Genomic DNA, 23,011 nt, shown 5'->3' with positions numbered 1-23,011 from the left:
TACACTTCTAGTTTAGCATCTATCAGAACTTCATTTTTGGCTTTCTATGCAATATGAGTTCAGATGTTTTGGTTTGTATTTTTGTTTAGATATAGTTTATACAGTTAACATACATTTTATATCTTAGCTATATAGCATCTAGATTTTTATAAAAATAACTTTGTAATGCTTTGAAGCTTTCAAAGCCAATATAGGTTGATTGCTTTATTTTATGGTGGTGCAGAGGATCCTCCTGAAGCTAAAGATTTCATCTTATGTGGCTTAGCATTATGGCGTTTGATGTACAGGGGAAATGTATTCTTAAATGGCTATCCTGTGGTGATGATTCCTAGATAATGTGTAGATCAGGGCATTCTCCTTGCTGCAATTACTTCATTTGAGTTGGTAAGATAATGGAATGAGATCACAATAAAATTCTAAAAATGATGGAAGTGAAAAAAATGTTCTTTCACCTGATCATATTTTTAGTGATTTGACAAATTACTGACTCTTCTCTTCAAAAGATGTTTATTTCTTCCTTCATTAATTAAGAGGTCATGGTGTTCTTTCTGAAGAAGTAATGTGGTCTGGTGTACCATCAGAGTGCTGGTGGATTCATAGCTGAATATAGGACTTGGCCTATTTGTTTCTTTCATGGTATTGTTGCACAGGGAGAGTCTGCATGCACGATTCGCCATAGGGTTCCCTAGAAGGGCACATAGTATGAGATGATGTGTAGAACAAGGAAAAGGGTGATGTCATCTTCACTTCCAGGCCACACTGAAGGAAAAGAGAATTGTTGCTTTATTGAATTGGTGTTTACAATAGTAGTTTCTAACATATGGCTTTTAGTGGATTGCATTTCACACACAGGGCAGCAGTTTCTTTAAGCAGCTAAGAGATAGCTCTCCCTTGCTCAGCTTGAGGTCCTTCTTTGTGTGCTATCAGCATGATTTATTATAAAAAGGGGGAAATGTGACCATTATGATTTTATTTTTGATTTGGTAATAATTTATCCTGTTGGTACTGTACATGAATGTAATTATTATCTCCCACTGAAACTGAAATACTCTTTTAAGTCATGTTACAGATGTTTATGTACAAAGGCTTGTCTTTTAGAAATTTATCTTTAGGAATTTTTGGGCTTCATTTACATACAGTGCCTGCTATCATTTTTCTGTTTTAAAAAATGAGTGATTAAAATTAGATTTTAGCTAATTTATTCTTGAATGCTTAACATTATGGTGAAACTCCCAACTCATTGTAGTTTATTTAAAATAATTGAAAAAAATACATTGGTGTTTGAAAAATCAGCCTCTATATATTTTCCATGTTTTATGTTTAGAAAGCTACTCATGCTCATTTGTACTTTTGAAATTTAATTTTACATTTAAACGCAAAATTTTTACATGTATTCCTTTGAAATTTTTGCAGAAAACATAATTCTTAAGTTTTATAGAAATCTTGATTCATAAGTGATCACATATTTTGAAAGCATGAGTTGTCTTTGTTCAGAATAATATTTAGCATTACTAAAGTTAATTGTAGTTTTGTAAGTAACAGCATTAATTCAGATTGGCAGCATAGTATTGTTGAGAAAGTGACTCATACTTTGCCCAGAGGTATTGAAGACCTCTTTTTTGGGGTATGGGGGGGGTGTGTGCTAATGACAAGATGTTTCTTTGACAGTGGAGTCCTTTGTAGTAACACCTATCTCTCAGGCTATAATTTCTTCTCTTACGTTGCATACCCCTTGTCTTCATAATAGTGTTAGGTTAATAAAGCAAAATAATTGTACTCCTCTGCTTTGTTCATCAGTTGTAAGTCTCAGAATTTTATTGTCTGAAGGTGTACCAAGCATTTACCGTTGGAAACTGTCTTTTTTTCGCCATTGGGAGGCAACATTACCACCTTAAGTGCAAGCTCCTCATAGGAGTATCTGCAGTAGATGCCTTGTGGCAGAACTGTGAAGAGTAAGGGTGGGTACTAGAGGAATTGTGTTTTTAGATTGGACAGGGTGTGGCAAAAATTTTTTTTCTGTAATTTTTATAGCAAAATGAGGTTAATTTTTCGTCCAAGCTCAATTTTTTAAGCAGTTATAATTTCATTCTTCTCTTATGCTTCTGAGTTTTACTGGCTTCCTGTGTCTTTCTAGGAATTGAGCATTGGGCTGCAGGAAAGTACCATATTGCATAGATTATTCTTCCTCAGAGGAGTTGGTACATGCTGCAAGTCGGCTGTTGTGCCTGTGATGTAAAAGCTTTCCTTTGCAAAATGCAATTCTATTGTTTCCACTTAAATGTACTAATTACAGAAAACCTTAGTGCTAGTTTTGATACTTGATGTTAATTTAGAGTATCTTGAAGGTTATACGTTTTAGAACAGTTAATTGATAAATGGGAAGTTTTGCAGGCAGAAATCCCTGAATGAGTAGTGTAACAAATACATGTGTGATATCTGAGAACTGAGCTGCCTTATGTATTTGTAACGCAAGTATCTTACCAGAGCTAATTATTTTCCCTTGGGAGGACAATCCTGTGCTAAATTTGAATAATAGTATTAGGAAATCTGCTTCCCAAATAAAGCTATGTATCAATGTACAGAATTAAAAATCAAGATGGGTTTTTTAAAACTGAAATAGAGAGGTGCTGCTTGCCAATTTTTTTTTTCTTATAGAATTTAGCTTGCTGACGTGTCTCATGGAAGGGTGTGTGTGTGTCTGTGTGTTCTCAGTAAATTGCTTTTTGGGCTACATCTGCAGATACAGTAGCCAATTGATCTAATGCAGTTTCTGAAGGCTTTCTATACAGGTGATGTCATCCTTTTAGCTCTATTCTCCTCCCACTCTCTTTCCTTCTTATTAGATATTTCATCTTACTGCAGAGCATGGAATCAATAGGAGCTTCTCCTTAGGGAGCTGCTGTGAAACAGGCAAGGACAGTAGGAATTAAAACACTAACATATAGTCTTGTTTTAGCAGAAGATGTAGGGTTTTTGTATCATATCCTATATAAATTTTCAACCAGAAAAGCCAGAGTTAGATCAACATTACTGTCTTACTGATGCATTAGAACAAGAAGCAATACTGCTGAGCTGTAAATAGTGCATGTGAAAAGAGAACATTTTAATTTTGGAGATTTTCAGGCATTCTCCAGGACAAACCTGTTAGAGCATATCTATCTTTTAAGCACCATTTGCTTGCTCAACGGTTTTTTCTTTTTTTAAACCTTTGGTGATTAAGAATATCAAGAAGAAACTTTCATTTTAAGGATACAGTGTTCTGGTTTGCTTCTGATGCAGAAGAAATACTGCAGTGCTTGCTCTACAGAATGAAATAAGTTGAAGAAGAGACAAAGCTGTGTTACAGAGAGGAAAGGTTTCTCAGGATCCAGGAACACAGATTTGGTGCATGTTGCCTTATTTGCGCTGATTGATACCGTATTAACTGTTGTGTTACCGCTGTGCATGTCTGTGCCAGGTGCCTGAGGAAGCATGTGTATGTCTGTATGTACTGAGCCAGAAATGTAAACATCTTAATTTGCTGTGATTTGCTTGTTAAAAGTGAACCTTGTGATGAAAACTGTTGCAGTTATTTAGAACAATACTCTGAGCTACTGAAAGCTCCTAATTTCAGTGTGAAAGGGATTTGGAGATCTGGGATCTGCCTTTATATAACACTGCAAATGGCGTATGATTTGTAAAAAGAAACTTAACAGAATTTTGTCATCATACTCATCCGTGTGGCTCTGGTTTGAAAAGGAAACTACCCTTTCCAGCCCAGGAAATGGCTTTTCTTGTTCGCTGTTATGCCAATTGTCTTCAGCCATGGGCCTCCAAAGTAAGTAATGTGTATTATTTTCTTAGAGATTGATATAATCTAGTTATTAAACTTAAATTCTATTTTGAATTGTAAATGAGCCTTATTGTGCTGTTACATTTTCTAAACTGTAAAAATAAGAATTACAAAGCAGTCTTAAAAGCTAAATCTCATGGCCATTTTGTTTTTCAATTTAAAGGAATCTCTAAAGTGTCCTAATGTACCTCTAAGAGGATATGAAAAAACCTTCTTAATAATCTGTAGACTTAAAATGTAATGCATTTGAGGTGTACTGTCTTCAGACTGAATCATTTGGTTATAGCTGTTTCTGTACTTTTCTGTGAGTGTACTCTTTAAGTTGATGGCATTGTATTGCCTCATTTTAAGTGGTTGATGTATATAGCTATGTTAGTCTAATCTCTAGCTTATGCTATACAAATTTTTATCACACAGAAATTTTAGGAAGACGGGCTAATTCTTAACCAGTGGAATATGAAGAAAATTATTATTAAAAGGAACTATATGAAAATTTTTTATAGTGTTCTTAAGCATTTTAAAAATAGTAGTAAGTGAACTATTAGTAGCTTGAGACATTAAGATAGCATCTGTTATATTTGTCATTTTTTTAAAAGCAAACATTAACTCACAGTAAAGCAGAATGCTACACAAAAGGACATGCTAGGTTTTAGGAAAATATACAATGTAATTTAATAAATTGTATTGTTTATATTGGCTGTTTATATAGATCTGGAATCTGATGCCACTCAAGTTCTCTTTCCTGTTATGTAAATTTCAAAACAAAAACAGAGTAGTATGAATTTTTAGTTTTGTCTTATAAAAACTAAATGTGTTAGTAACATTTTAATTGACTCTGTTAAGATTTCCTTATGGTTTTGTTGAATAGAGACAGGCACAATAGAGGCATTTCCTAGGATGAAATCATGTCTTTGTTTAAAGGTTGTCCTACTGATGGTGACTAAGGGAGAAATACTAGGATAGCATCGTCGTAGTATACAGTTTTATCTGAAAGATGGCTCACTGCCTATCTTTCTTAAATGCAGCTTCTGGAAAGACATTGACATTCATTATCAAACGACTGATTGAAATGTAAAGAGATGGAAAGAAACATAGGTATACACTTCATTTGTACTATCTGGTAAGACAAGGGTGGCCTCTGTAGTACAAATGCCACCTGTGGGGTCCATGCTTTGTGGATGCTTGATGGCGACACTACTGAGGTTTAAAACATACAGAAGGGAAATGGATGAGACCAAATGAATAAGCTTTAAAGAAAATCAAGAATGAGATATAGGGGTTGTTTTTTTTAGAATAACAACAAAAAATAGACCTTGGTGGTACTGGTAATCAACTTTTAAGATTTAACAAGTGTAGAAGAGCCAAAGGGGATTTAAAAAAAATCAGATTTTAAGGTTTGATTCGATGCCAGCAAATACCATCTGAGCAGAATTCTGTGATTAGTACTTGACTATGTAAATTAAGTATTTATAAAAGAGTACATGTCTCCTTTTCCCCTCCCCCATCTTTCATGTTATTCCTGATGGAATTTTAACTCTGGATTGTGATTAAACACATTAAACCTGTGATTAATTTTTCATACTTGGTACTTTTGATTTTCCAGTACATCCTACTGATTTTTATTTATTAATTCATGTATTTTGCCCACCCTACTACTTGGATTTCATTACTTCTGAATTCTTCTATGTTCTTAACAGAATAAGTGGTTCTAGCAGCAAGAGAAGGGGGAAAGGGGAGTAGATGAACTTAAATGTTCAAAATGCCTTACTTTATATTTATAAAATAATTGTTTATTATATAAAATAATAAATCTAAAGTCTTTTCTTTTTAGCACTTTGAAAAAAGTTAATGCCTTGTCTTCTGGCATCCAGTGTTAGTGATGAGAAGTCTGGACTCCTTTTAATTCTTATTCCTTTGTCAAGCAATCTGTTTTTCTTGTTGTTTGTGGTTAGTTGTGTTTTTCTTTGGATTTTATTTTTATCCTTTATGCTGTGAAGTTTTACCATGGATTGTTGTAATTTTTGTTTTGTTTTGTTTTCTTGGTACCTGGAAGTCTCTCTCAAGCTGAAGATTCCCCTGGGTATTCATTTATGGGAAATTTATTTTTTGAAAACTGCAGTTCTCGTCTTATTGCTCCAGATGTTAGAACTCTGGATCTGTCCAAAATATCTCTAAACATTTGTTTCATACTTTATTTTCATTCCATGCATTTTCAGTCTGATCTTCTAGCTCACTGATTCTCCACTTGTGACCAGTTGCTGTTCTGCTCTTCATCTTTTAAATTTCTAATTGTAGTAATCATTTATGAAATCTCCACTGATGATTTTTCACAACCACCCTTGTTTAATAACTTGTTTTCCTTTTATGGATACCATTCATTTACCTCATTGTTGTCTTAGCTTTTTCTTCACGTTTAGTTCTTCTCTTAGTTGAGTGTGTGTGGATTTTTTTCAGGAGGTTGATGTTCCTTGAGTGACTGAGAATTCACCTTCCTGGTGTGTGGAAATTGCTTGCCCAAAGGAACTGTTTACTGGATGGAAGAGGCATTACCTCTTTGGCTTCTATTTGCCTTCTCTTAGGTGCTCTTGGGTCACAGGTCAAGGAAGTGCTTCCATTTTCTTTCTTTTTTTCTTAAAAAATTTTTTTAATGTTTATTTTTGAGAGAGAGAGAGAAATAGCACAAGTTGGGGAGGAGCGGAGGGAGAGGGAGACACAGAATCTGAAGCAGGCTCCAGGCTCTGAGCTGTCAGCACAGAGCCTGATGCCGGGCTCAAACCCACAAACCACGAGATCATGACCTGAGCCAGAGTCCGTCACTTAAATGACTGAGCTACCCAGGCGACCCCAGTTTTCATTTTTACACACAACTAAATCTATAGGTTGTTTTTTTGTTTTGTTTTGTTTTGTTTTTGGCCTTTATCTTACTTATCCTGTCTGTAGCTTTTGACACAACTGATCACTCCCTTCTGAACAGACTTTGTTCAGACTATAAGCCAAAGTCTTCACCATGAGTCACTAGACAGTGTATGACTCTTCTCCCTTTATCTTCTGGTACATTCCTCCTCATTCACTGCATCTATTCTAGTTTTCTTGCTTGTCTCAAAGTTGCCCACTCTTTTTAACTTTTTTTTTTTTTTTTTAATTTGAGAGAGAGAGTGAGTGTGAATAGGGAAGAGTAGAAGGGGGAGGTGGAAAGAGAGACAGACTTAACCAGGTTCCATGCTCAGTACTGAGACCAACACGGGGCTTGATCCCACAACCCTGGTATCATGACTTGAGCCAAAATCAAGAGTCAGAAGCTCAACTGACTGGGCTACTCAGGCCCAAAGAGGAAACTGATTTCCTTTTTTCTCAACAAGTCTGTCAATACTTTAAATAAACTTACTGTTAAATGCAAATATTGAATGAAAGCTGCTCTTTGCTTTTAAAAATGTTAAAGTGGGGAGATACATGTGTCTTAGAATGGAAAAACTCTAATACTTACTGTTGTTTAACAGTATTCCTTCAAACTTCATCTTTTAGTAAAAATAATAAATTTGAATTAGGCACGCATGCTTCCGCTGTAGTTTGACTTGCCTCAGGCAGATTGCTGGTGTAACATACCCAAGGCTACTGTGATTAGATAAAGCTTTTTCCTTTAGGGCTTTTGAGAAATTTTAGACTGTCTCTCTAAAACAGGTTCCAAACTGTGCTTCTTGGGCCTTAGAATCTATTTTTAATTCTCTCTCATTGTCAGCAGATATTTCAAGGACATGTCACTCTCTCTAGTCCTGGAAGCTCCTTTATAAATCTGCTTTTAATTTCATAAGGCTTCTGTCTTCTTGTGCCTTGACTAATGTTTCATGTCTCCATACGTATGTCTTCCATTTCATCTTCTATGATGCTAGAGTAATCTTTTTAAAAAGCAGATCTCTTCTAGTCATTTTCTTGCTTAGAGTTCTTTAATAGCTTTTTTTCTAGTAGAGGAAATCTAAAAATACTACTTCTGGCTCTACGTATATCCCCACCTGAGCTACCCTGATTTCCTTACTGTTTTCTGATTGCATCATGCTCACCCAAGCTTATCTAGATGGGTAGATAGGTAGGTAGGTAGATATAGATACACATACACACACTTATACATAATAGGAATAGAGAGAGCATGAGTACCGCATTCAAAGGAGTAGGGTGAAAACATAGAAGTAAGTTCACTTTCCACTCATTTTCAGCTTCCCGTATAGGCTCTGATGTTGAGAGTTTTTGTTTTTACCTAATTTATGTCACTTTGTACTTGGTTTCTGATGGTTTTAAGTTACATGCTCATTCTTAGCTCTGCTTTGTATGTCAAGTATGTTAGCACTTACCATGTTCTCATAAGGGATTCTAGTAAAACTCATTTTTGACCCTTATTTAAGTTTTTCATCATAAAATGCCAGAATGTATACTACTATGTGTATAGCTACCCTTACACAGTAAGGGCTATAGAATTTTATCACATTCCAGTGTTTGTGGCCATTTTTTAAGTGGGAAGGTAAGAGAAAATTACCCTCACATACATGGATTTATATATATTTGTTTTCAGGTTTGAAAACATTTCAAATAATTTATTTATAGAAATAATAGAGGAATGTTTTCTTCATGCTGAAATTCCTTTTGGACTACCAGCCTTGATCTTTCTCTTTCACTAGAGAGTACTACTCTTGATTGTTTGGTATATATTTCTCCAGATCTTTTCTCCCACCCTTAGATAAGTTTGTACCCAGAAAATATGTAATGGTATTTTTAGGCTTTTAAAAAAATGAGTCTTACGTTTATAATGATAGTTACTTTTTTAATCAGTGTATCAAGGAGACCTATTCAACTTTGACTATACAGGTCTACCTCATACCTTGAACTGTTGCACAGTATTCCATAATAGGCTATAACAATTTAGCCATTCTTCTTGTGATGGTTGGTTTTCTTTAAACTGTTACAGTTTGTTCATAATGAATGTTCTTGTACATTCCTCCTTACACACCTGTATGCTTTTTTAGGATAGATACCGGAAGAGGACCTGTTGAGTCATAGGTGCATGTATTTTAAATGTAATACTTCTTAATGTTTATTTTCCAGAGTGGCTACTCTTCAAATCACTCTCCAGAGTGGCTGTCCCAATTCATAACTCCCATTAGTAATTTATGAGAATATTGTGTTCCTCCATAGTCTTGCCCATATTTTGTATTATCCAGCTTTCTTTTTGCCAATTGATGAAAAAAAGTTACTTGTTTAAATTTTTATTTCGCTGGTTGTTGCCAGGGTTCACCAGTCTCTTCCAGCAGCCTTCTTCTCCTGCTGCTGTGACTTAATTGGTCCTGTATTGATGTGGCAGAACCAAAAGCAAAGCGGTATTGGGGTCTGCATATAAAGCACTTGCCCCAGGGATGCCTGGGTGGCTCAGTCGATTAAGCATCAGACTTAAGATCAGTTCATGATCTCATGGTCCGGAAGTTTGAGCCCCACATTGGGCTCTATGCAGATAGCTCAGAGCCTGGAGCCTACTTAGGATTCTGTTTCTCTCTCTGTCTCTGCCCCTCCCTCCCCCCCCCAACTCCCCGTCTCTCTCTCTCAAAAGTAAACATTAAAAAAAATGAAATTTAAAGCACTTGCCCCAAATTGTTACCTGGACCTACAGAGAACTTTGAATCCATGAAATACACATTTTGGTACGTTAAGTCTATCTGAGACATAACAGCAGCTCTGTCTGTCACTGCCCTTCTCAGAAGCTCTCTGTTACCTATCGGAATCAAAGTTAAAATACATACCTTGTTCGACATTGAAGATTATGCTCTACGTCTAGCCTGTTTTAATGCATGCTTTCTCCTTTATATGTACACAGTCTTCAACAGACTATGTACTTTTTCATAATCTTTGTCTGTATTCAAGCTGAATAACCTTTCCAACCTCCAAATAAAACTTTGATACTGGTCCTCATGGACATTTGAGCTCCAGCAGAGCCCAGAAGTTCAGGTATAAAAAAATGGATAAAGGAACTGTGGAAATTAGGAGAGATTGAAAGACCTGGTAGGCTCCAAGGATCATGGTGAATTGAGATTGCTCATGAAAGGTCAGCTATTAAGTCCCTTCTGGGATCAGGAAGAAAAGAAAAGTCAGAGAAGGTTTAAGAAATTAAGAATTCCTGTGGGAGGAAACTTTTTCCCTTCTGCCTCTTTTGTTAGAAAGAAAATAGGAACTGTTAGGTGTTAAGAATTCACAACTTAGTATCAGGAAACAACTTAGTAGGAAAGAGCAACTGATATGTAGTTAGGCTGTCTGGATTTCAAATCCAGTTTCCCTTCTTCCTAGCTATGTGACTGTGGGCAACTTGTGTAACTTCTCTGGGCCTTGGTTTTCTAATCTTTGATGATTAAATTAGATGATCTATGTAAAAAGTATGTAGAAGGGAATGTTTGCTAGCTTACATATTTGGCACACGTAATGAGCAAACATTAGCTGCAGTGACCATCATTATTCTCATCAGATAAAAAAGTTGAAAGGATCCTATATGTAGATCTAAATTTTCTTCATGAGGTAGAAAGGAGATGCTGTGTACTTGTAAATCTGTGTGCACTCTTCACTCTTAAACTGTGGTCCTTGAAGGTGGTATCTATTTGCTTTCATCTTTATGTTACCAGCAGAGTTGCTGGTACAAAGTAGAATATAGCGGAGACTAATAGACTCAGATAGACCTGGGTTTGCATTCTAACTCCACTACTTACTTGAGTTAGAGATCGCCTCAGTTCCTCATTTGTAAAGCAGGGATGATAATAATGCCTGTTTTTAGGGTCTAGTGAGGATGAAAGATTGCTTAGTAGATTTTAAGTATTACTACTAACCCAGGACTTGCTCTTCTGGCTTTGGTTCATTGTGTTACTTTTATGGATGACCTCCTTCTCTTTGGTCTTAACCTCTGTAGGAATCTTGGAATATAGATTATCTCCCACTCCTGACACCTGAACCAATCATCTGACCTTTGAAAACTATTTTCATTCTTTGGCTTTTCATCTCCTTCATTCCTGTGCAAGAATTTTTTTCTGTCTCAACAGTAGAAACTAAGTAGGAGGAAGATCTTTGACCTGAGACATTCTCCTCTCACTATTTTTGTATTATTATAACCAGTTATAGTTAGCTCATTGATTTTCTGCTTTTTAAAATGCACATAGTAGAGCCACAGAATGGCCTCTGAGCATAGCTTTAGTTTATTCCACATTTTTTGATCATAGCATTTTAATTTGTTTTTGTTTTTTCTTTGTTTTTTGTTTGTTGTTTTTGAGAGGGAGGGAGGGAGGGAGGGAGGGAGAGAGAGAGAGAGAGAGAGAGAGAGAGAAAATCCCAAGCAGGCTGCACCCCTGGCTTTGAGCGTGATGCAGGGCTCCATCTCACGACTGTGACATCAAGACCTGAGCTAAAATCAAGAGTCAGATGCTTAATGGACTGAGCCACCCAGACACCCCCACTTTTTTACTAAATTTAAATCAGAGGTTACAACAATGCATCCTTCATCTATCAAGTCTGTTGCCACAGTTTCATGGACATTGCAGAGAACTTAAAGTACTTTTATAACTTTGTTTACTTTTTGCCATCTTACATTCTGTTGTTAAAACATATTTTAATTGTATGTATGTATTATAAACTTTATGGGAACTTAATGTTACTATTTATGTAGTCACTATTCATGTAGATTTACCCACACATTTCCTGGTTTTCATTGGTTTTCCTTCTTTCCTGCATCTAGAAATTTCCGTTTGGAATTGTTTTCTTTCTCCCAGTGGATTTTCTTCATTCTAGGTCTGTTGGAGAGTATTTCTTTTCATTTTTGCTTCTCTGAAAATGTCTTTACTTTTGCCTTTTCTTTGAGGACTGTTCTTGCTGGGTACAGAATTTTGGCTGTTGTAGATATTATTCCATTGTCTTCTGGCTTCCAGATTTCTGTTGAAAAGTCAACCATCAGTTTAATTTTGGTCTTGTCAAAGTAATCTTTTTTTCCTGACTGCTTTTAAGACTTTTCTCTCTTTTTTCCCCCCACAAGTTTTACCCTAGTATGCATACCTATGGTTTTATAATTATTTATCTTGTTGGTAATTTTTAAAGCTGTGTGATCTGTAACTGTATATTCTGTCATTTGGGAAAATGCTCAGCCATTATCTTCTATGCCTTGAATAGCTTTTTTTTCCCCCCCTCTTTGACTCTGGTTATTCAGATGTTAACTTCTCGCTGTATCTCCTGTGGTTTTTGCCCCTTCTCTCCCAACTTCATTCTTTTTTACCTTCATGCTTCATTGTGGATATTTTTTCAGGCCAGTCTTTACTTATTCTTTTTTTTAATCTTTGATTATTTTTGAGGGAGAGAATGCGCACACGTGCATGCACCCATGCAGGCGGAGGAGGGGCAGAGAGGGGGACAGAGGATCCAGAGTGGGCTCTGTGTCGACAACAGAGAGTGTGACGTGGGTCTTGAACTCACAAACCATGAGATGAAGCTGAATTCGGATGCTTAACTAACTGAGCCACCCAGGCGCACCTCCCCTTTACTTTTCTAATTCTTATCTTAGTTCTGTCAAATCTGTTGAGTCCATGTTTGACTTTTTTATTTCCATAACTTTAATTTTCAATTTTAGATTTTTGATTTTATTTTTGGTTAATACTTATTTGCTAAAGTTATTTTTTCTTAAGTCTTTATTCTCTATAGACTTGACCCTTGAACAGGGGTTCAAGCACCGCTGACCCCTGTGCAGTCGGAAATCCATGTATAACTTTTAAGTCCACAAAAACTTAAGTACTGACAGCCTACTGTTGAGTGGAAACCTTACCAATAACATAGTCAATTAAGACATATTTTGTGTGTTATATGTATTATTACAATAATGTAAGCTAGAAAAAAATGTTATGAAGAAGATCATAAGGAAAATACATTTGCAGTACTACAATGTATTGAAAAGATCCACATGTAAGTAGACCCATTCATAAGTGGAGCCATATAGTTCAAACCTGTGTTATTCAAAGTGCAGGTGTCTTTACCATGGATTGCTATACTAGAACATGTATGGCCAGTGAGCTGTATCCCCTGAGAGCTAAGAATGATTTTTACATTTTAAGGGGTTGTTTAAAAAAAAAAAAAAAGTCAAAGGAAAGTATGTATAGAGATTATATGTTGCCTACAAAAGTCTAAAATATATACTCCTTGGTCCTTTAAAGAAAATGTTTGCCAACCCCTGCTATATATATTAAATACAGTTATTTTAAAATCTGTTTACTGCATTATTTGTAAGTTCTTCATTGTTGTCTGAAGTTTATTCTGTTTTCATCAATGCTGTCTTGTAATGTGCTTAGATTTATTTGAGCAATGTATGTTGTATATGCAAAATTTTTATGGTAAAGATTCATTTGCTTCCAGTAGTTAACTAGAAGCACTAGTAACCCTGTATAACCTTAATACAACTTCAGGGATTGACATGGGTTCTAAAATGAGCATCAGTTTACTTTTGGATCACATTCATTACTTGAGTGTAATGTTTTTTCCAGGGTCCCCTTCCAGAGAACAGCCCTTACATGCTAGGCCTTGGAATATAACTTTTGTCTCTTTAACCAGTGACTCAGAAGTGCTTCTGAATCTCTTGATCTCATCTTTATGAATCAGCAAAACCTCAAAGGTCATATTGTGTGTGTTCCAGTTTTTCTGTTTACCTTAGTTAGAGAATTCATCTGAGTTAGTTACCTGCTATTATCAGCAGGGGCATATGTGATACCATTTCTGTGTGTAGTTTTGATAATTGCAGTGACTACTGTTAAGATAATAGAATTCAGACTTGGCCATTTTTCCTTTAGGGTTTATTTAGTTTTTAGTAAAACTAAATGCATGTTTCCTTAATGTTTTTTTGCACTAAAGCAATGAGAACCCCTGTTTTAAAAAGTAAGTAGAGGGGCGCCTGGGTGGCTCAGTTGGTTAAGCAGCCGACTTCGGCTCAGGTCATGATCCTGCAGTCCGTGAGTTCAAGCCCCGCGTCGGGCTCTGTGCTGACAGCTCAGAGCCTGGAGCCTGTTTTGGATTCTGTGTCTCCCTCTGTCTGACCCTCCCCCGTTCATACTCTGTCTCTCTCTGTCTCAAAAATAAATAAACGTTAAAAAAAAAAAATTTAAAAAGTAAGTAGATTTCTCTTAATGTTCCTGAATAGCAGTTGCAGAGGAATTATTTGGAAAATAGATCACCATGCCTCCTATCTAATACTTTCTTTCACTACTCTGCAGCATAGTGGTTTGTTGTTTATCTTAATTCCTATTGCACTTATTTTGTGAGGTTTGTGTTGTTGTGTGTTTTTTTTTTTTTTTTGGTATGAAAGGTATTGTACAAACTTGCATCCTTTATAAAAGCATAACCGCACTAAAGATAATGTAGAATAATTTCCTTCTTAAGTCTCTTGTATCCTTGCACCTAGCATAGACATTCATTAAATCATGATTACTAACAAACTTTTTAGGGACCAACTACAAATTGGTACAATATTATGTGAAAAGAGGGTATAAAATTTTTGAAATTTGGAATGCAGTCAACTATTAAGTCTTGCTGCCAGATGCTGTACTTTAACCCAAGATACTGCCTTTTTTTTTTTCATACTAATGACTATTTTGTGTTAGTGGGGTGTGTGTGTGTGTGTGTGTGTGTGTGTGTTCACATTGTTAACACTTTAGGGTGGCAGTAGCTGATAGTTTTATTTGAAACAAAAGAGGGGCAAAGGTTTTCCTCTGAAATACCATTACTAATGGTAATCTCTTCTGGAATCTACACAGTGAATTCCTGTCTAGGCTTGACTAACAGTGTCATAGTACTAATTTGTTTCTTATTATTTCCGAAGATTTTTCCTAAAAGTGGGGAATTTGGGTTAGAAATGGGGTTGCACAGTAATGTACATAAAACCAAACTTTGTTGCAGAAATTACAATATGTCAAAAACTCTTGACAAGTTTTTATTTAATTTTTTTATGGTTTCTTATTTTAATTCCAATATAGTTAACAGTGTTATATTAGTTTCAGATGTACAGTATAGTGATTGAACAATTCTATGGTTATATATGTTCAGAATATATTAAATTATTTTTCTTCTTCAGCTTCCAGCCGATCTTACCAAGATGCACATCACAGACAACCCTCATCCACAGGTGACTCACGTGTCTTCTAGTCAGTCTGGTTGTAGTATCGCCAGTGACTCTGGGAGCAGCAGTTTATCTGATATATACCAGGTAATATCTTAGGAGTTTGTGTGCTGTACATACGGCTTTTTTATTTTGCCAAATATCCCATGGTTGTGCTTTGGGTGATCACTTATCTTTTTTTTTTTTTTTTTTTTTTTTTAATTTTTTTTTTCAACATTTATTTATTTTTGGGACAGAGAGAGACAGAGCATGAACAGGGGAGGGGCAGAGAGAGAGGGAGACACAGAATCGGAAACAGGCTCCAGGCTCTGAGCCATCAGCCCAGAGCCTGACGCGGGGCTCGAACTCACGGACCGCGAGATCGTGACCTGGCTGAAGTCGGACGCTTAACCGACTGCGCCACCCAGGCGCCCCATCACTTATCTTTTAAGTAGGGTATGAAATTCAGGTAGAAGGTCTTTGGGAAAATCTGCTATATTGTTTCAAAATTGTAAGCCTAATTAAAGAAGTGATCTATCATTTGAGAGTGATTAAATACGGTTCAGCAGTGTATGGATATAATGGTTTTTTTTTTTAAGTTTTTATATATTTATTTTGAGAGAGAGGGAGAGCACAAGTGAGGGAGGGGCAGAGAGAAAGGGAGACCAAGAATCCCAAGCTGCCAAGCAGGCTCTTCACTGTCAGCACAAGGCCATGATGTGGGGCTCAGTCTCACAAACTGTAAGACCATGACCTGATCTGAAATCAAGAGTTTGATGCTTAACTCACCGAGCCACCCAGGTGCCCCAATGTAATGTTCTTTTTCATTACTTTTATCCAGGGGAATTCATAATAATATATAATCCTTGATTTGTTAAAAAATAGTTCTTGAAACAGCTGAACTTAAATTTACAAAAAGGCTGAATTTTACTGTAATTGACTAAGTTTTTTATAAGTAGTCTTGAAGATAATAAGAGCTGCTATTTTTTTTTTTTTAAGTTCTAGCTGTAGAGTTGCTTTTTATTGTAAAGGCTTTCTTAAATTTTTAGCAGCCCCATTAAAAATGTAAAAGGAAACAGGTAAAATTAATTTGAATAATATATTTCATTTAGCACAATATATCCAAGTATTATCATTTCACACATAATCAGTGTTTAAAAATTAGGGGTTACTTAATTTTTTATCCTGTCTTCAGTAGCCCGAATTATTAAATTTATTTTAATATAAATTTAAAGTAAACCTGTACATGTAAAAATTAATATGATAAAGTTAATTTACTAGGTGATTTTTATTAACAGTGATAGTATTTGATATACAACTTAGAGGTTGTTTAGTGTTGGATTTTAGAAAAGTAGTGGACTTTTCAAGATGACTTCACAAATGTGATTCTGGGTTATTTAGGATGCTTCTAGCACAAGTAATCGAAGAGGTAAACGCCACTTGTTTAAACAATAAGGATAGGATATCAGCAAAAATGGCAGAGTAGAGAACTGTAAATAATCTGTCCTTCCAAAAATAAATAAACTTTGGCTGACCATCAGGCTTTATTCAGTCAAGCAGGAAGTGAAGGCTAAGGTAGGGTTGTAAACTACCTCGCTGAATGTTAGAGGCTTGCTCCATCACACAGAAACTCACCTTTCTGGGCTGTCAGTTACTAGTGGAGTTCCAGGTGGAGTTTTGGGGGGGGGGGTTCTCCTAGGTTTGTTGTGGCTGGTGGTTCCATGGTAACCGGGCAGTGCCACAGAAGAGTTGTGATTTTCTGTGGAGCTTGGCTTTGAGCTGATTGTTGGGAAGCTGGTTGAAGTGGTGCATTTGCTGCCCAGTGACCTGAATCCACAACCAACTTTCTAGAGCCTCTTGGGCTGCAACATTCTTACTGCCTTCATTGCCAATCTTGCAACAGGCCAGGCAGGGCGCAAGATGGAGCAGCAAGGGTCTGCCAGCCCAGGCTCTGGTGCCGCTGGCTCCAAGGTACCACGCAGCAGAGCATAGGGTGCATGCGCAGCATGGGGATGTGACAGTCTTTCAAAGCCAGAATTTAATATAACCTTTAATATAACCTTACTGTGCATCTCAGTTCAGACTAGCCACTGTTCAAGTGACCAATTGTCACATATGGCAAGTGGCTACCATGTATTACTGGTCTTTTGAAATGAAATCATTGTTGTCTGAGGAAAACGTTATAGACATTATAGTTCTACTGAGTTACGCAGATGTAGTTATTTTAGGGAAATCAGCATTTCTCTCTCTTTTTTAAAAAAATTTTTTTACATGTTTGTTTATTTTTGAGCAAGAGAGAGAGGGAGACACAGAATATGAAGCAGGCTCCAGGCTCTGAACTGTCAGCACAGAGCCCGACGTAGGGCTAGAACTCACGGACCATGAGATCATGACCTGAGTCAAAGTCAGACACTTAACTGATTGAGCCATCCAGGTGCCCCAACATTTCTCTTTTATGGGAAGGTTATAGGCAGAGACAAAATGGAAAAGAAGCTCTATTTTTGGATTATGCATATCTTTTCTCCACAAAGGTCATTGCTTTAGCCATGTATATGTCCCTGTTTACAATTTTATAGTAGACAGAACAAGGAATTCTCTCTCATTACCATTGTGTAGTACACAGAACAAGGGATTTTTAAAAAGTCCAGTTAAAAAATGCAGTGGCTCTGGAGACACTCATAGTGTGCTCCATGGATTCTGGCTTTCCCCAAAGGAAGTATCATGTGAATGAAATAAGAGGTCTTGCACACCTAGGGGTGCCTGGGTGGCTCGGTCAGTTGAACATCCAAGACTCTAGATTTTGGCTAAGGTTATGATCCCATGATCATGGGTTCAAGCCCCACATTGAGCTCTGTGCTGAGCATGGAGCCTGGTTGAGATTTTCTCTCTCTCTCTGTCTCTCTCATGCACATGCTCTCTTTCTCTCCTTCCTCCCTCCCTCCTTCTTCCTTTTGCCTTTGCCTGCTCACTCTCTCTCAAAAAAAAAAAAAAAAAAAAAAGTTGTTGCACACCTAAAAGTCAAAGTAGAACTGTATAGCTTCTATGGCTTCTTTGTTTTTCCCAGAGAAGACTTACCATGGATTAATGAATTTCAGGGATGTGGCTATAGATTTTTTATAGGATAAGTGAGAATGTCTGGACCTTTCTAAGAGAAATCATATAGCAGACATGTGATGTTGTCAAACTATAGGTACCTGATCTCACTAATGTATCCGTTTTTTGTTTTTTTTTTTTAAGTTTATGCATTCATTTTGAGAGAAAGAGCATGTGCAGGAGGGGCTGACAGGGAGGGAGAGAGGGAGAATTCCAAGCAAGCCCTGCACTGTCAGTGTGAGGAGCCCGATGTGGGACTCGAACTGATCAACCTGTGAGATTATGACCTGAGCCCAAATCAAGAGTCGGATGCTGAACCAACTAGCCACCCAGGCAACCCAAGTATATCCATTTCTAGACCAGATGTTAACCCACTTTTTGGAGCAAGGAACAGAGCCCTAGATGGTTGTGAGAGAAAGGACAAAAGGATAGTGCCCAGATAGAGATCAGGGTCTTTTGGAGAGGCCCATGCTTTACTACACACTAGAGGATGAGCTATACACAGCAGAGTCCTATATCTTTGGTAGGATCCTGGAGGAGCTCCTGAAACATTGCACTTGTATCTACAGAATGTCTACCTACTGGTTTCCCTACCTGAGGCTGAGACTGGAGCACCCTACTTGTGTAGTTGGAGGTCTTCTGCTCTACTGTTAGGCCCTTGTATGTGGCTGCCCTGCTCCACCCTCCTGTATGTTTTCCTTGCTCAGTGGCACTCTATGCAGCTCATTCTACCTTTTATAAGATTAATTTTAATGTGGATAAACTGTGGGCAAGTATCCTTGCCAGCTGTCCTGCATGTGAAAGGACTCCCTCCATTACAAAGTGAGGAAGGCACCATCCCTGAAACCTGAAAGTTATCATTGGCTCTTGTCCCTTGATCATAACATTTAGGGGCACCTGGGTGGCTCAGTCAGTTAAGCATCTGACTGTTGGTCTCAGCTCAGGTCATGATCTCACAGTTTGTGAGTTCAAGCTCCACGTCGGGCTTCATGCTGAGGTTGTGGAGTCTACTTGGGCTTCTGTCTCCCTTTCCCTCTGCCCCTCCCCTGCTTGTTCTCTACCTCTCTATCAAGAATAAATAAATAGGCATTTAAAAAAAAAATCATAACTTTCAGCACCAAGTCATATTCATTCTGTTTCCTACATCGTTAATTGTGTTTGTATATGTTTGATGTTAACTGACATGTATGTTTGATGTTATATGTTTATATATAATAAAATTTAACCCCCATAGTAGAGCCTACGTGAAGACATAGAACGTTTCCATCACCTCAGACAGTAGTCTTTGCCCCTTTGTAGTCATTCCCTTCTGATCCCCAGCCACTGGCAACCACCAGTCTGTTTTCTGCCTATACACATCTTCTAGAAGGTCACATGAATGGAGTCATAGTTTATTTTTTTTCGGAGATGTACAGTTTAAAAGATGATGCAATTAAACATAGAAAGTAAACAGTAAGATAAAAGTAGGTTTTAATGAATTTAGGAAGAGTAAACAGACAAAAACAAAAAAACAATGAAATCTAGAACCAAAACGGGAATTCAGATATAGAAAGGAGAAAATTATAATACCAAAGTCAAATATGTAAAAAGTTAAGATAAAATCTTTTTAAGAGTGGCCAAAGAAGGTAAACATCCTCAAATTTGGACTTCCTTTAAGAGAATAGCCAGTGGATAGAAACAGTTTATGTTAAAAACAAAGATAAAAACAGAAGAAACCACTATGTTAAAATAAATATACTTAAATACATAATTACATATGTTGTATATATGTTATACATGCAATGTAAATCTGAATGAAAGAGGACCAAATGGTAATAATGTTTTCTATTAGTGGTAGGTTTGTGAGTAGTTTTTATTATGTTAGTTAGGCTTTTCTTACCTTTTTTCTCTGTGAACATTAGTATTTCTCTAACACACTTTATGAAGGATGTAAATAGAGTGTACAGTTTTTAAAAAGTTGAATAGAATTTTGAAAAAGATTAAAGTTAAATACTAGAGAATAAAAGGAATAAGTACAGAATAATAGATTGATAAAATGTTACCCCCAAATGCGGAATTTCTAGACCTACAGTTAAAACACAGATAAGGTAAATAACAACCAATTTGTGTGTGTGTATCCAATCAGATCCTCAGACTAAAACAAAGGGAAGAAGAGTGCTTAGAGTTAAATTCAGTAGTGAACCTTAGTCTTTTCTTGACCTCAGTCCTTGTTTGGAGTACCATTCAAGCTGTGAATACACCGTTAAGTTACAGGCTATGTTGTCTGTGTATGTATACATTGGCCAGCAATAATTGAGGTAGTCTGGTTATCCAAATTTTGGCACTTGAAAGATTTTAAAAGTGAACACTTAACCTACTCATGGCTTCTAACAGTATAAGCAAAGCGTTGTGACGTAATGCAAGTTGTTTTTTTTTAACGTTTATTTTTGAGAGTGAGAGAGAGACAGAGTGTGAGAGGCGGAGGGGTAGAGAGAGAGGGAGACCCAGAATCTGAAGCAGGCTCCAGGCTCTGAGCTGTCAGCACAGAGCCCGAAGTGGGGCTTGAACTCAGGGACCTTGAGATCATGACCTGAGCTTAAGACCGACGAACAAACTGACTGAGCCATCCAGGTGCCCCAGGTATTTTTTTTTTTTTTTTAATGCACGTATTTTTAATTTGGAGATTTGAGGAGAAGAGAGAAGAAAGACATTTGAACAGCACTTCTTAACAAGATCATTGTTAACACCATTTTATATGGCCACATATGTGGCTGTGCTCCTATGCATTTCCTTCTTGAGAGTTTTCATGTTTTCTGGTTTAAATATAACAGTCCTTGGCTCTCAAGGAAACTTTAAAATAAAGCATTTACCACAGTCTGGGGAAAATGCAAGTTACCATTTTGATATGAATATGTTTCTAATCAGATAAGCTTAAAATGTAGGTAAACTTATACATTAAGATGTTAAATTGTTCTTGGAATAAATATTTTATGTATCTTCATAGAATACTCAAATAAGGAATGCTTCTTTCTAGATTTCCTTTTTCTATTTATTTCAGTCTGTTTATACCAGCAAGAGCTGGAATATTGTGAAATAAAGCACTTGTCTTTTCGTTAACTTCTTTTTTAGAAACCTCAGGCACACATTCATCACCTATCTTTCTTAGTTTTTCTGCAGGAAGTCAACGTGGTCCTAAAAATCCCAGTGCTTCAATTACTCTCTCTATGGTAGCGTGAGTCCTTATTTCATAAGTCTACTGCCAGTCTCTCCAGAACTGGGGCACCCCATTGCCACTGGGATGGTCATTGGACATTGACCTAGCTTTGCCATACCACGTGCTTTCTTTTGCTTTAATATTCCCGTTAAAAATGTGTGTCCTGGGGCGCCTGGGTGGCTCAGTCGGTTGAGCGGCCGACCTCGGCTCAGGTCATGATCTCGCAGTCCGTGGGTTCGAGCCCCGTGTCGGGCTCTGTGCTGACAGCTCAGAGCCTGGAGCCTGTTTTGGATTCTGTGTCTCCCTCTCTCTGACCCTCCCCCGTTCATGCTCTGTCTCTCTCTGTCTCAAAAATAAATAAAGGTTAAAAAAAAATAATAATAAAGATGTGTGTCCTAGTCATCTCATTTATCTTTGACTAACATTTTATAAACTCCCACGTGAAATAAATTCTAAAAATAGTATGACTTTACTCCTCTATTTTATTTATTTAGTTTTTTTTAAGTTTATTTATTTTGAGAAAGAGAAAGCGAGAGTTAGGGAAGGGCAGAGAGAGAGAACCCCAGGAAGGCTGCACACTGTTATTGCAGAGCATGACACAAGGCTCAAACCCACGAACAATGAGATCATGTCCTGAGCCGAAGTTAGATGCTTCCCGACTGAGCCACCCAGGCGCCCCTACTTGTATATTTTAAAAGCTTCAGTGCTTCAGGGTGCCTGGGTGGCTCAGTCAGTTAAGTGTCCGACTTCAACTCAGGTCATGATCTTACGACTCAAAAGTTCAAGCCCTGCGTCAGGCTCTGTGTTGATAGCTCAGAACCTGAAACCTGGTTCCAATTCGTCTCTCCCTCTCTCTCTGCCCCTCTCCCACTCATGTTCTGTCTCTTTTGCTCAAAAATAAATAAACATTTAAAAAAATTTAAAAAACAATAAAAGCTTAAGTGTTTCACCATTATCTGATTTATACTCTTCATTTCATTTCAGATTTGTATTTACAGTCTTAGTCTTTGACTTCTAACCGCAGTCTGCAAGTCTGGCTTTATGTTCCACTATTCCCCACTTGAACATTCTAGATTATGGTTCACAACAAAATACATATGTTATTCCCTGAACATGTTTGTTTTTTCCTAGCCCTGTGTTTTGGTTATGCTCTTCTACCTGCCACTTCACCTAGATGACATTTTCACTTGGTCTCTCAGATCTTGGAACCCCACAGCAGTTTTTCTGTGGGTCATGAGTGGAAAATTTGTGGAGGCAGAGTTTATTTCGTGTGTATTCCCTGATGAATTAAGCACACTTTTGGCACTTAGGAAGTAATCTAGATTTTTTTTTTTTTTTAGTTGAATTACACTTGAAAGTAGAAACCAATATTCTTTCCAGGGAAAATGCAGAGGATCACTACTGACTAAAGCTTGATTATCTAGGGCAAAGGAGTCTTTCCTTGACCTGCCTGACCTATTGTAGAGATTATGGAATGGGCTCTTCCAGACAGCGTTACTGTGAAGGATCAATTTCACAGGCTTCTTCCGCTAACCAGAGAGACAGGAAACAAGGACTGAGTGGTCCATGAAAAAGATAGAATGGAGTACTCACAATGAGAATGCAGCAAAGAGAAGCGCTGAAAATTTAAGGTTCTGGCTTAATATTGGCTCTGAAATTGAAAACGCAGTTTTTGTTAAGTCTGTATAACTTTTCGTTCCAACCTATAGTTCCCCTCATTCTTTATCTAGATGCAAACAGGAAAAGGATATCC

At 37.1% G+C, this 23,011-nt stretch overlaps 1 protein-coding gene across 5 annotated transcripts in view; it reads left to right on the top strand.

Moving 5' to 3' along the window:
- Window positions 1–23,011, top strand: part of RAPGEF6 (Rap guanine nucleotide exchange factor 6) — a 191,207-nt gene that overhangs the window by 77,563 nt on the left and 90,633 nt on the right. For all 5 annotated transcript variants that reach the window (XM_030317510.2, XM_030317528.2, XM_030317504.2 and 2 more), the window contains one exon: window positions 14,949–15,080. In XM_030317510.2, the coding sequence (XP_030173370.1) occupies window positions 14,949–15,080 (132 nt within the window). The remainder of the gene's footprint in view (window positions 1–14,948; window positions 15,081–23,011) is intronic.

The sequence above is a fragment of the Lynx canadensis genome, chromosome A1 (genome assembly GCF_007474595.2).
Source record: "Lynx canadensis isolate LIC74 chromosome A1, mLynCan4.pri.v2, whole genome shotgun sequence".
In the NCBI taxonomy this organism is placed as follows: domain Eukaryota; kingdom Metazoa; phylum Chordata; class Mammalia; order Carnivora; family Felidae; genus Lynx; species Lynx canadensis.
This window is presented reverse-complemented; position numbering and strand designations above follow the sequence as displayed.